This window comes from Solanum verrucosum, unplaced genomic scaffold (assembly GCF_900185275.1).
Source record: "Solanum verrucosum unplaced genomic scaffold, falcon-dt-bn FXZP01000128.1, whole genome shotgun sequence".
Lineage (NCBI taxonomy): Eukaryota > Viridiplantae > Streptophyta > Magnoliopsida > Solanales > Solanaceae > Solanum > Solanum verrucosum.
Window position 1 is genome coordinate 2,599,769 of NW_026020327.1, and position 14,888 is coordinate 2,614,656.

The 14,888-nt window shown below is 32.5% G+C and overlaps 2 protein-coding genes across 2 annotated transcripts; one reads left to right on the plus strand and one right to left on the minus strand.

Annotated features, from left to right (window-relative positions):
* Positions 1-262: 262 nt before the first annotated feature.
* On the minus strand, positions 263-3,381 carry LOC125835808 (protein SMAX1-LIKE 3-like). Its single transcript, XM_049514913.1, has 3 exons — positions 2,134-3,381; positions 1,697-1,934; positions 263-1,383 (listed from the first exon to the last, which is right to left on the minus strand). Exons 1-3 carry the CDS (start codon positions 3,339-3,341, stop codon positions 265-267), a joined length of 2,565 nt encoding a protein of 854 aa, XP_049370870.1. The 5' UTR covers positions 3,342-3,381; the 3' UTR covers positions 263-264.
* Positions 3,382-13,034: 9,653 nt separating this feature from the next.
* LOC125835812 (eukaryotic peptide chain release factor subunit 1-3-like) lies at positions 13,035-14,635 on the plus strand. Its single transcript, XM_049514917.1, has one exon. The coding sequence runs from the start codon at positions 13,109-13,111 to the stop codon at positions 14,420-14,422; it is 1,314 nt and encodes a 437-aa protein (XP_049370874.1). The 5' UTR covers positions 13,035-13,108; the 3' UTR covers positions 14,423-14,635.
* The last annotated feature ends 253 nt before the right edge of the window (positions 14,636-14,888 follow it).

Here is a 14,888-nt window from a genome sequence, read left to right on the forward strand (position 1 = left end):
TAGTATTACAAAAGATCAAAGAGGTGTTACATGTACATGAAATCCTACATTATCAAACTCTCCATTTAATCTAATTATAATCTAAGGGACCTATTTCTTCTTCAGTTAAATCTTCATGTTTACCCCTCCCCAGTATTTTAGCATCATATTGAAAATTTAAAACTTACACTAAAACTAAACAACTTAGGTAATTAACAACAACAACAACAAACAAAAAATGACCAACTAAAGTCATAACAACTTGAGTGTTTTTTTTCTAACTTCTCACAAGACTTGAATCTTGAACATGACTTGTTTGTCCACTGCTTCCCATATTCCAACTAAATTTTCATCTCCATTTGCTAATTCCTCATGACTTGCAACATTCAAATCCAATATACTTTCATCATCTCCAATATTTTCTTGATTTTTCTCCTTAGAATCTTGATTATCATTATCATTATCATCATCATCACATTTCTTTGAACTTAACCTCTCAGAGTTGAAAATGATTATAGCATCTTTAAAAGACACTAAATCACCATCAGAAAGTGTTAATCTTCCTGTTTCTATTGATTTCTTGATACCCTTTAGTGAAAAGGTATCAACTTGATCAATATCTTCCATGACAAAAACTCTGTTTGGATTTTCTTGAATTGCATCAACAAATCTCTCAAGATAAGTCCTACCATGTTCATTTCTTGATCTTTTCTTGTTACTAATCACTTCTTGATTATTAAGATCAGTTGAATCGGATTTCGATGATGATGAAAAGCTACTGATTCCAATGGAAACAAAGTTATGATCTTCTTCTGATGATGAACCAAACGCGATTTTTGCTAATTCTCTTGAAATTTTCTCCTTCCCTTCAGAATCACCACCTAAAAAGAACAACCAAGATTCTTTCTTTTTGGACCTACATTCAAGAATTGTACTTACTATATCAGGAATGATGTCTTTTTGCCATGGTACTTTTTTCTCCAATGCCTTACAAAGGACTTTCATGTTGTCTGAATTGAACTCTTTGAATCTATCAATGTTCTCAATGTATCCACTTGCCTCACTTGATGAAGCAGAATTAGGACTTGAATTGGGATTTGACAAAAGCTCTGGCTTTGTACTACTAACGACTTCATTTTGATCAGATATGAAGAACTGATGTTCTTTTGGTGATTGATTTGGTTCAAAGATGACAGGCCAATTCAAAAGGCTTTTATGCAACTTGGTGGAACTTTTTATCATGTGGTCATTTGAAGAGGATATTGAATTAGAGGAACAAGGAGATGGTGATGAAGATAGTGGACTAATTAAGCCTTTTTCCAGAAAATGAGGTTGTTGTTGTTTATGAACAGAACTGCAAATTGAATTCCACTTCTTGCATAGATCTAACATCACTTCAGATTCCTGAAAAACAATGAAGTAGGATTAGTAAGTCGAAAAGTAATAAAGGTTATCTGCTACAAAGATGTTATAAAAAGGAACTATAGTACTGTCAATGTATATAAGTTAAGTAAGAGTACATGATTTCTCAGATGGGCACTCAACTAATAGTTACTATCTCGAAAAATCACTTTATTGGAATCGGAAAAAAATGTAAATTTTTGAGATAATAAGTATTAATTGAGCAATCATGCGAGAGATAAATCCAAGTGTATATTAGAGTACTACTTTCATGCATGCAAATTCAAGATTTGGATTAATAGAATAAAATAAGGACCTGTTGATTGTTTTCTTGTTTGTGCTCTTCCTTGTACTTTTGGAGCCATAAAGGCAAACTAGAGGTGGAATAAGTTGACTCAGTTTTAACTTGTATGCTTGTAACTGTTTTAGCTTCTTTGTTGAAATTGGCTAAACAATCAGCACAACAAGTTAGATTCTTCTCAACTCCACCTCTTCCAAGTGACCAGCTTGAACCATCCATTGCTGCCTTGTTCCTAAAGTGACTATGCAAATCACTACAAAAAAAAAACAAGAAAATGTGAAGAAAAGCTACAACAATAACATATACAGTGTAATACCGGTAAGTGTACAGAGACCTTACCCCTACCTTGGTAGGTAGAGAGGTTGTTTCTGACAGACCCTCGACTCAAGTAAAAAGCATATCAAGAAAGAAATAACGGAAGTGAAGAAAATAAAAATAGGATCTTTATTTACCTTGCAAGATTGAGACTGAGACCCAAACTTCCAACAGGAATGGTAAGTGGATAAAGATCCCAAAGTGTCTGTAAAGAAGGATGTCCAGTTTTACACTTAGTGTAAGTTTGAAAACTTGCAATTCCGAGAAGCCATAGCCTACCATTTTCTCCCATTGCACTATTCAACAATCTACTAAGCTCCATTATCATGTGTTCAACAGGAGAATAGTAACTAATATTCCTTTGTTGTTCACAATATTTTGTCCAAAACTCAGACACCCACCTAAGATCACCTAAATACAAAACAACCCCTCTATTCATATAGTTCTTCACTAAAGTCCTAAGCTCTCTAAGTTTGACCTCAAACTCTTCTCTTGAAACATTTCTAAGTGTGAAAAGTGGTACACTTATGAATTGAACATGTTTCATGTCTCCTTGTACTTCACCTTTATCAAACTTATCTATAACTCCTCTAACAACCCCTTCACTTGTGGCTAAACACTCACCAATAACAACAATGTTTCTCCTTTTCTTGAAATTCATCATACTTTCCACAACACTCATAACATCATCATTCTTTACAACTTGATGTTGTCCTGTTTTACTAAGTGACAAATTTAGAACATGATGATGAGGACTAGTTGATGATGTTATTTGTGTGTTGGTGTTGGTGTTTGTGTTTCCTAGTACTAATGGCTTTGTGCTAGTAATTATCTCCATACTAGAAACAACTTGTTCTACATTGTTTTTCACTTGTGTACTAGAAAAACCAGCTTCCCTCATGACTCTACTAATACTAGGATCATCAAGAATTGAGATCACTAGTTGTTCTATCTCAACTTTAAGAGCTAAGATTGGTTGTTGTTGATTTTCTATCGATCCACGACGTTGATGAGCTTGAGCCCTTTTGAATGCAGCAACTAAGGCATTAGAAAGTGAAGGGAGATGAGAATGAGGACCTAAAATTGGACTTGAAACAGAGGTGGGAAGTCTATTAAGTGCAACATTGAAACAAAGTTCAAGTGCTTTACATTGAAGTGGATGTGTATGGGATTGAAGACAAGCTCTTTTAAGAAGACCACTAGAAGATGAAAGCATAGCACTTGCTACATGAAGAGGAGTAACTTGTGCATGTCCTCTTCTTCTAGCTAAGTGCACAGCTTGTTTAACTATGCTTGAAGATTCAGAAGTTAATGATTGTTGGAAAGTATAACCGCCCGTCCTCATGTTAGACGTCGATTAATTTATGATGAATCCTCACAATACAGAAAAACCGTTATAAGGTGTTATAAGTTGGAAGAAAACTAAGTTTTCATTTAGTGGATAGTGTAACAAGTTGTGTGTGTGTGTGTTTTGGTTATGTAGTGAAGGGAATTAATAGGAGTTAGAAAGAAGTGAGGGGGAGTTTGTTCTTTTCTTGTAGTGTTTGGTTTAGTATGAGAAAGTGGAAAGCATGTGAGGTAAAGCTAAAATTGTCTCTCTCTTTTCTTTCTTTTTGGCTCTCATATAAAGGGATAAAGGCAAGATGGATATTTAGAAGTTGGACTAAACTAGTTAGCTTTTCTAGAAAGAATTAACTAAGAATGATTCAAATAAAATTTAGGCTATACTAAGCTTCCTTTTTTTTTTTTATGAAAAAACAAAATATGTGGGCTTTATCTTTCACAGATTTGTATAAAGGGCAATTTTTATTTAGACTAGAAGAGTTACTTTTGCTTGGTTACAAAATCAACATATTTGATGGAGAAGATTACAAAAGTGTCCCTTATGTTTGGAGGTAAGTTCAAAGTGGTCCTTTAAGTATATTTTGAGTAGTTTAAGTTCTTTAAGTTTGGCAAAAGTGAGCATTTTGTTCTTAAGTTAAATATTTAAAAATTCGGGTGGTTAGATTTAATGAGAATTGTGAAAATAAAAAAGGGTCTGATATGAACTCACATTTGAATTTTTTTTGTAGTTTTTAACTAATGTTAGTCTATTTTTAGAGTCTAATATAGCTTTTTGAGGTGTATTGTCTGATGTAGTCTCTCCATCGATAAAATGAGTTAAAAATCACAACAAATTATGATACAAATCCTAGCAAAAAAACAAAAATTACTAATTGATTTCTTCGCACCAACTCAAGCTCTAGATATAATTTTGGCATAATACATAAACATGATCATTAACTTGACTTCAACTGATAACTATAACCTTTAATTTTTGTGTGCATAAGTAGACACTTAAATTTATATAAAATTGAACAAATAGACATATTCGTCTTACATGACATTCTACACGGAAATTTTGTGTCTTACGTGACATCCTATGTGTATTATGTCACGTAGAACATGCGCGTCTACTTGCTCAATTTTATACAAGTTTAAATGACTACTTGTGCACACTCAAGTTGAAAAACATAGATATCAGCTGAAACTAAGTTAAAGGGCATATTTATTTATTATGCATACAATTTTTTTGACACCTAGACTAAAGTAAGGCAATAAGTATTGATCACATAAATAACTGAAGTGTGTACAAACTAATCCAGATACCATTATTATAAAATAAACAACTATTTGACACCTAGACTAAAGTAAGGCAATAAGTATTGATCACATAAATAACTAAAGTGTGTACAAACTAATCCAGATACTATTATTATAAAATAAACACAAGTTGTTATGAGTATAGAAAATAGAGTGATGAGTATGATATGAGTAGTAGTTTAATTTTATGAATGAGAAGTTTGGTAAAAAAGAGAAAAGGTGATATTGAGGACTGACTGTCGGTTTGAAAGAATTGGGAAGTGTGTTTTTTGTGGTTGAAGCTTCAATAATCTTCTTTCTCTTTAACACTCAAAAAGAGTAAGGAATAAAGCTTTCTTTGGATCATTACTACCTAAAAAGTATTCTTTAAAAAGATGATGATTGGGATTTTATTCTACCATTTATAATATGAAATTTAGATTAGATCATCCTCTCTTTTTTTTGTTGTTAAAAGAAGATCATTATTTGATTGATCGGGCTCTTCAAAATATTATCATTATTTGTTGATATTTTTGAAAAGTTTGAGCAACATAGCATTTCAGCTATAGTAATTTTTCTTCTATAGTATATAATTTTTTTTTAAAAAAATTTGGTGTATTTTTTTATAACTATAGTATCTAGGTTAGTGTGCACACATTTTGGCTAATATTTTGAGGTACTTGCTATCTCGCACCGACACAAGTATCAGATAACTTTGTTCATCAAGACATGAACAAATAGAAAATGATATACTCTCTTTGTCTTGATTTGAAGGTGTTCGACTGGGCACGCAGTAAAGAATGAAAGAAAAACTTCTAAATTTATGATCTAAAACAAGTTATATTTATGTGTGACTGTAAATAATCTTACTAAAAATAAAATAGAAAATTTAAAGTTAAATCATTACTAAATATAAAAATATATTACTTTTTTCTAATGGATTTTGCTTCACCCGAAATTTCATGATTCTCTATAATTTTATTAACTACATTTTTTTTTGGTATATATTAGTATAACATTTTGTTATTATGTATTTAATGGTTGTTAATTTTATTTTTTTGGAAAAATTACTCAACTACACAACTTTTTACCATGTTTTCTAAAATTTTCTATCATTTGAAAAAATTACAAAAATATTTTCCTCACCCTCTCTCATATTCTCGGATACATCACTCTTCTTCACTCTTCACGCGTAACTTCCCCACTTTTACGCCTAAAATCACAACATGTATCTGCAATTTCCTCCAATTCACCATTTTTGAATTACAACCGTATTATTTCAGTTTTCTTCATCGATTTCAAGTTCTTAAAAAGGTAGAAAAGATTTCTTCATTACTTTTTTTGCTTTCAGTAGATCAAGTTTTTGTTTTTTTTCAATTTTCTGGTCTTCATCCTAAAATTCTGATACATATGGTCCATAGTTTAGTATTGACCTTCAAAAAAATATGGGGGGGGGGGGGTCGATGGTTTTACTATACAGTCTTCTCTACCCAAGTTTCAAATTTCTAATGTATTTGGTTGATATTTGTGTGTTTACTTATGTATCATGTTTATGTTTTAACTATCAGATACATTATAACTTTGTTTGTGTACAATGTATCTAGTACAAATGTTAGTGTTGATACATAACTTCAATTATCAAATCTAAATCAGTATGAATCTTATTTATAGTTATGTATTTGATACATAACTATGTCAACTTTCATTATATTTTAGTACTTGATACATATATTGTCCACTTTTATATATCAGATACATAACTAAAAACACCTAATACAAAGTTGACATAGTACATATGATTATATATCAGAATTCAAGTATCAAATTTGTACTAGGTGTGTTTAGTTGTGTTCAAATCATGTATCAGAATTATCTTCTATGATGTATCTAATGTCTGTTTTTTTCCTCGATTCATCAATTTTTACCGATACATACAGTACCCACTGTTATGTATCAAATACACAACTAAACACACCTAATACAAAGCTAACACACTACACATGGTTATGTATCGAAATTCATGTATTAGTTTTGTATTAAATGTCTTTAGATGTGTTTAGTCATGTATCAAAATTACCTTTTACGATGTATCTGATATCTAGTTTTTTCTTCAATTCATCAATTTCTAATTCAGTTGCAATTTTTGATTTCATACTCGCAAACTAAATATTTTCTCCAATAACGATTCCATCGCTTTTGTATCGTTCATACCTTACTTTAGATTTCCAGACTTCTGAATATCTCAGCAATGTCAATATATTCATGATGTATCTTCTCCAAATTTGTAAAAAAAAATTAATCAAAGTTGAAAGGATGTAGGACGATCTGCTTGAACAATTTTCGAATTTTAATTGTTGAAGTTATTACACGTTGAGAGGGGTTAAATAGCGGTGATTAAAACGTGATTGCGTGTTATATGGGATTGTAAATTGATTTTTTCTTTTTTTTAGCGTAACATACAAAAGACTTATGTATCGGTCGTTATGCATCCAGACGTTCTAGGATGTATTCGAAATCCTTAAATTTCTTTTTAAGAGATTTTTGTAATTTTTTAAAAAAGTAGGGATATAATGGAATTAACTCAAAACACTATGAGATTTATGTAAAATATAACCTTTTTTTTTCTCTCTTTTTTCCTTTTCCTTTTAAACTTTTGTGTTTTGAGAATAAAGTTATAATAACGGCCCACATAAGATTTTTTGTTCTTAAAAAGATATCCATCTAATCTTTGATCATATGCATGTTTTGTGTACTAATCATATATTTTTAACCACTAATAATTCATGAATCATTGAAATCTATTGTCTTGCACTATATAAAATATATGAGCTTATGTTTTTTGTACTAATCATATAAAAAGAAATTACATAAGTAAATAAAATCGATTTACTAAATATAACTCTTTATATCAATCTTGATGTGGTAAGTTTTTTTTTTTATAAAAAAAATGGAATTATAATTTATATAACTACAACATAAAACTTCATTAATAGTATTTTTTTTAAAAAAAAAACAACAACAACCATATATATAACAAATTCATAATCAAATGATAGAACTATACAAAAAAAAAAAAAAAACTTTCACATATAGCAAACATAAAAACCATATTTGTATGTTATAGCTATAGTTTGCATAATTGCGCTCCATAACAAATTTTATGTTTGATATGGAGCTTTTGATTTATATAATTCGCTACAAACATTCAATTTTATACAAATTATTCAGTTTTGTATAAATTCATTTATACATTGTAATTTGTATGATAAAATTTGTATTTGTATAATATAAGTGTAAAGGAAAATATATATGTATATGTATTTGTATATACACTTTTCTCTCGTTTTATACAAACACAAACACATTTTATACCGAAATGTATAAAATGACTAATTGTATATCGAAAATGGCTAATTGTATACTGAATCAGATGACAAAAAAAGGAGATGTTTGCTGCGAATTACAATTAAAATAAACTATGACTATAACATTTAATTTGAATTAATGATTTGTTATTTCATACATTTTCCCTAAAAAAAAAAGAAGTAAAAATTAGGCAAATCACATAGTATAAGAAAGAAATTACTTCATATCCCTACTTTTTCATTAATTACCAAAAATCCCTTTTTTAGTGTCTTTCGGATACATAATATAGCAGCGCGGATACTTTAATTAATAAAGGGCGGATACTTAAATTATTAAGTTGTTGGCACGGATACTTTAATTAATAACGGGCGGATACTTAAATTAACGGCCGGATGCATAATATAACAGCGCGGATACTTTAATTAATAACGGGCAGATACTTAAACTAATAAAGTATCCAGTTAAGTTGAATTGGGGGAAAATAAGGGATTTTTGTATTTTAGTGAAAGAGTAGGGAAATATTGAGAATAGGTAAAGTAATGTTGTGTACTTAAGTAATTTGTCCTAAAAAGTAAAATAAGTGGGTGCTTCTTAGCCCATCACACTCTGGACGGACCCAGTTCATTTTGGGCTTGGTTAAGTGGGCTACTAATTAAAGGTAACTGGAATGGGCCAACAACAATAAAAATAGGAGAAACTACATCATTAGACATACTCCACTATTATATATATTATTATTACGTATACTTTTAAAATATTACATATTATACCACTAATTAAGAGTTTTCTACCATATATTAAGAAAAATACACTTAGATACATGTATTTTGCTATCAGATATACTAAAATAGGGAGAGAGAGGGGAGCGAGATGGGGAGGAAGGTGAGTGAGATAGTCATGCATTCCATGTACATGCAAATCACACTAAATATGCAGTAAATATATGTATATGTATGTTTCTGGTGTGATTCACATATATCTAGAATACCAGATATATATGAGAGTGGTGAGCGAGAGAGAAGAGAGATGGGGGAGATTTGTTATGTATCTCAGATACGTACGAATCCACTTAGATACAATGTATCTATAACAAATTACACATAATTTTGACCCAATGTATCCCGAGATACATGTATGTGAACGCACCAAAATATGGTAGATTCATAATATTGCAAACTAGGGTGTAATTAGCTCCTAAACTAGTGTATTTATGTAAGCTTTATGTAACAATATACCTAGTAAAATTTAAGAAAAGTAGATTGTACGCAAATTGTACACAACCTTATGAGATAAAGAGGTTATTTTCGAAGAACTTTTAACTCGAGTTCAACAAATCAAAGTAGATAAATAAAAATGGGGTGAAACATACAAATACCCAACTTTGGGGTTGCTATTTAAGTTGTTGAAATTGAAATTTATTTTTGTTTGTAAATATATTCATTTTGTAACCACTTCAGACATATAGCATTGAAAATATATTCCTTTTTTCGAAAAAGGTTTGAAAATGTCTTCAAAGTATTAGAAATGGTTCAAAAAATTTCACCTTCTATCTATTGGATCAAATTTGTCCTTCCTTCCATCTATTGGATAAAAAATGAGCTTAACCTATTAGAAATAGTTCAAATTTTCTACTCATTCCACCTATCAGGTCAAATTTGCCCCTCATTCCACCTATCAGGTCAAATATGTCTTTAACGTATGAGAAAATAATTCAAATTTTCCCTCATTCAACCTAAAACTATGTTTACCAAAAGTTGCTAAAATACATGTATCACAAATACATGCGGATCAAATTAGGTGTAATTCATTTAAGATACACAGAATTCAAGAGTAATTTACATGTATATAAAATACAATGACTCTTCTGCTCGTTTCTCTCCCATTATATATCTTGTACCAAAGATACATGTCTAATATAAAAAAATACATGTTGACTCTCTCACTCCGCCTCTCTCCTCTCTCGCTCGCCTCTCTTCGTCTCTCGCTCACCTCTCCTCCTCTCTCACTAACCTTTCTCTCTGTATTTGGTATAAAAAAAAATTCATGTATCTCAAGTATCTTTGAGACATATATCTGACTTGAAATATGAAGAAATGGTGCATCTGATTTGAAATCTTGTACTAAATTATTAATTAGTGAGACAATATGTAATTATTTCAAACTATAGAGTGAATTAATATTTATGATAGAAATATTTGCGTACTTAGATAGTTTTTCCTAAAAATATTCTAATAGTATAAATAAAAATCCTTAAGTCTTTTTGAACAAAAAAAACATTTACAATTTGATGACCTCCTTATAATCCAGTAAATAAATACTCCAATAAAATAAGAGAAAAATGAAATATTTTTGTGAACAGTAATATTTTATTAAAGAAAGTTAAAAAAAAAAAAAAAAAAATCAACTTTGTCAATTACTCTATATCAAAAACAATACATGAAGTAACTCTTTTGTGATATAACAATTAAAGCAAAACGTAAAAATTGTTGGAGTAAAGTTTTTCAGTTTTTTTATTATTTGAAGTTTACTCAAAAGGGTTTCCACATTTTTTCAACAGCCCAACTTTGCTCGAGCTACTGCGTCTGCTGCTTCCAACAGGCAAGGTATAACCTTCATTTCTCTGAAAATTATCATAGATTTTCATTGTTTAGCTTCAAATTTTGATTTGAGATTGTTTGAATTCAATCTAAAAGAAGCTATTGGAATTGATTTGCTTGGATTCGTGTTTTTTTTTTGTTTTTAGTTTTGCTTAAGTATCTTCAAATTGATCGTCTTATGTGTGGGTTGACTTATTGAGGATTTACTGGTTGTATCAATCTCGATGATAGTTGTATTTGTATGAGAAATCTTATTACTAGAGCTATGTTGTGCTGATAACTAGAGAAATTATTGTAGATATACTAAAATAAGATTCAAAATGTGTACTCAGCGGAGAGATTAGATTAGCACTGAAGATATGTGTGATAAGGTGGGGGTGCTCTTTGTGGTGGATAAGACGAGGGAAGCGGGACTGAAATAGTTCAGCATAAGAGGAGATGGTGTAGGTGCCCTAGTGAGGAGTTGTGAGAGGTTGACTATGGTGGGTTTAAGGAGAGGTAGAGGTAGAAGGCCTAGGAAGTATTGGGAAGAGGTGATGAGACAGGACATGTCATATTTTCAACTTATAACAAGAGGAGATGGTGTACGTGCCCTAGTGAGGAGGTGTGAGAGGGTGGCTATGGTGGGTTTAGGGAGAGGTAGAGGTACGCCAAGGAAGTATCAGGATTCAGGAAGAGGTTAAGACAAGACATGTCACATCTTCAGCTTACCGAGGATATGACCTTAGATAAGAGGTTGTGGATTAAGGCAGAAGGTGCGTAGGTAATTGATCGTTGTCTCGCTATCCCGTGGATAGGCTTGGTGGTAGTTTGGTGCAGCATACTTGTTTCTCCGTTCATACCAGTAATAGTAGTAGTAGTATTCTCATAGTTTCTTGTCCTACGATTTTTGTGACTCGTTGTTTCATGTGCTTTGATTATCGCATTATTTAGCTATTGTTATTGTTCCTTGTTTTCCCTTTTATTTGCTATGTCCTCTCTACTTCTGTATGTTTCTATTTCAAACTGCTTTGATGTGCGTTACTTGAGTCGATGGTCTTTCTAAAACAATCATTACTTGTATGAGGTTAGGTAAGGTCTGGTAGACTCTACCCTCCCTAGATTCCACCTATGGAATACCCTGGGTATGATGTTGTAATTGTTATTGTACGATTCGGAATGTATGAAATGACTGCCCAATGAATATGCCAAGACCCAATCTCTTTTTTTGTTCCATGATTTATGGTTCGCAGAATCTCGAAAGAGAGGTGACTTTAGTTAGTTAATGTGAAACTTGTTTAGTTTTTTTATGAATGTAACCTCATCAGTTTGCCTTTCATTCTAGTGGTATAAGAGTTTGGTTAGTGCTGATGCCGCAGAATTTCATATTTTCTCGTCTACCTACGTTCAATAATTTTTTTGGTCTCGACTTATTAGATAGTACTACAGTTGTTTTAGGGTTGTTTCTTTCAGAAATTAATAAAGGTGAATTGTCCTTATCATTGGGAACCAGGTGTAGATTTTCAGCCTAGACATGGGTATGATTTTGTACTTATTGTATTGCTGCATTTGCACTAGTTTCTCGGGCGGTTTTTCCTGGACTAGGAACCCTCTCTACTTCATGAAGCCCTGGAGTACTTAAGTCTTAAGAAGTAGAAATTATAGATGTGAAATCTCTGCTTACATTTAAAATGTCTTCATGAAAATAGATCGTAGGTGACTTACATTCATAATGTCTCCATGAAAATAGATAGTAAGTGAATATTGAAGCATCAATATGATTACTTACGTCTTACGTTCTATCATACCCATTTGACACGGGGGTGTCAAGTCAGATGAAGAGTCCAGGCACTAGAAGTGTTGGATAATCAAGAGAAGCTAGTATTAAAGGTATTTTATCATGAGAAGATGATAGAGGATAATTGTGATTTGATAAAGCCTTGGTTGCTGCTAATTCTTAGATGTATACTCTACTGTTGTACTGCTCTTCTATATTTCGAGGGATGCCCTTTTTTTTTGGTAGTCAGGGCTGAGTTGGTTAATTTTTTTTATTTCTTTTCTAAGAAGAAATATACTCAACTGTGTGTGATGAAGTTCAATTGTGGAAAATCATAGCATTCATATCTAACACTCAGACTATTGCATGTGTAGCATGATAATGCTAGATAAAACCCACAAGATATCAGATTATTATGTCCACAGTTTTTAATGACCGAAAAAAGGCGTTCCATGACTAAATGATATCTCTTGTCTAAACCATGTTGATAGCTAAAAAAGCTATTGGGTGCTGAAAAATGTGCATTATCTGTTTTATTTACTTTTGATTGTTTAAGAGAGATTGTCAATGTTTTTTTCATTGATGAAGCCCTGTAATTGAATGCTTAGTAGTACGTACTTGAGCATGCACCTGAAATTTCTATTCTTACATTATCCTTCTGGCTTATTTTCTGAATTTTACATTCCCGATGATGTGGACTCTAATTTGTCTTCAATTTGCTTCCTAGGTCAGGCTAATTTATAGCTCAGCTTGTGGTAGTATCTATTTGCAATGGCAGATGGCCAAGAAAATGACAAGAATATTGAAATATGGAAAATGAAAAAGTTAATCAAAGCCCTTGAATCTGCAAGAGGAAATGGTACCAGTATGATCTCTCTTATTATTCCTCCTGGTGATCAGATATCTAGGATTACCAAGATGTTGGCGGAAGAATATGGTACTGCATCAAATATTAAGAGCAGAGTAAATCGTCAGTCTGTCCTTGGTGCAATAACGTCTGCCCAGCAGAGGCTTAAACTGTATAATAAGGTACCTCCGAATGGTTTGGTCCTTTATACTGGAACTATAATGACTGAAGATGGGAAGGAAAAGAAGGTAACCTTTGACCTTACACCTTTTAAGCCCATTAATGCGTCTCTATACCTCTGTGACAACAAGTTTCACACGGGACCTCTGGGTGAGCTTTTGGAATCAGATGAGAAGTTTGGTTTCATCGTCATGGATGGTAATGGTACTCTTTTTGGGACATTAAGTGGAAACACTAGGGAAATCCTTCATAAATTCACTGTTGACCTTCCCAAGAAGCATGGAAGAGGAGGTCAATCAGCTCTGCGATTTGCTCGTCTTCGAATGGAGAAACGCCATAACTATGTGAGGAAGACAGCAGAGCTTGCTACTCAGTTCTTCATTAATCCAGCCACTAGTCAGCCAAATGTATCTGGACTAATACTTGCTGGGTCAGCTGATTTCAAGACAGAGCTAAGCCAGTCTGATATGTTTGATCCACGTCTTCAGGCAAAGATACTTAATGTGGTTGATGTGTCCTATGGTGGGGAGAATGGATTCAGTCAGGCCATTGAGCTATCTGCTGAGATTCTCTCCAATGTGAAGTTCATACAAGAGAAGCGCTTGATAGGAAAATTCTTTGAGGAAATCAGTCAAGATACTGGAAAGTATGTATTTGGTGTGGATGACACAATAAAAGCTCTGGAGATGGGAGCTGTTGAAACTCTTATTGTTTGGGAAAATCTTGATATAAACCGTTATGTGCTGAAAAATAGTGTTACCAATGAGATTGTCATTAAGCACCTAAACAAGGACCAAGAGGCTGATCAAAGCAACTTCAAGGATCCTGAGAATTCAGCTGAATTGGAGGTCCAGGACAAAATGCCGCTATTGGAGTGGTTCGCCAATGAGTACAAAACCTTTGGTTGTTCACTTGAGTTTGTCACTAACAGGTCTCAAGAGGGGTCACAGTTCTGCCGAGGATTTGGTGGCATTGGGGGCATCCTTCGTTACCAGCTTGACATGCGTTCGTTTGATGAGCCATCTGATGAAGGGGAATATTTTGAGGATTCTGATTAAGCTCATTTCCGTCTCCTTAGCCCAGATGACGGATAAAGAGATGCAATTTGTTGAAAGTTTTGAGGTTATCTTAGCAATGAGTTTCCTTCTATCATCCTTAGTATCAATCACTGAGTCTTTGATGTTGTTAAAAATTGTTTGCTTTTCCTTTACATGTGAAACAGGTTTCTTTTCGGGACTATCTTCAATTGGAAATAGGACTTCTTATTGTTTATGAGCCTATCTACCTTACCCTTGTGAGTTTGCTACTGCTGTTATAAACTATGTCTTGTTTGTAATGGGATTTAAATTGCTAGTCAGAACCGCGACCCACCTCGCTATTTCATTTCCTCCTATAACAACATGGTTACTTGCATATTTGCATTTCTCTAAAGTTAGGTATTATGTGTTGAGGGCATTGTGCTTTGCTCAATGAGCATGGTTACTTTGTTGATTCTATCTGTTGGAAACCTTGTTAGTGCAGTTT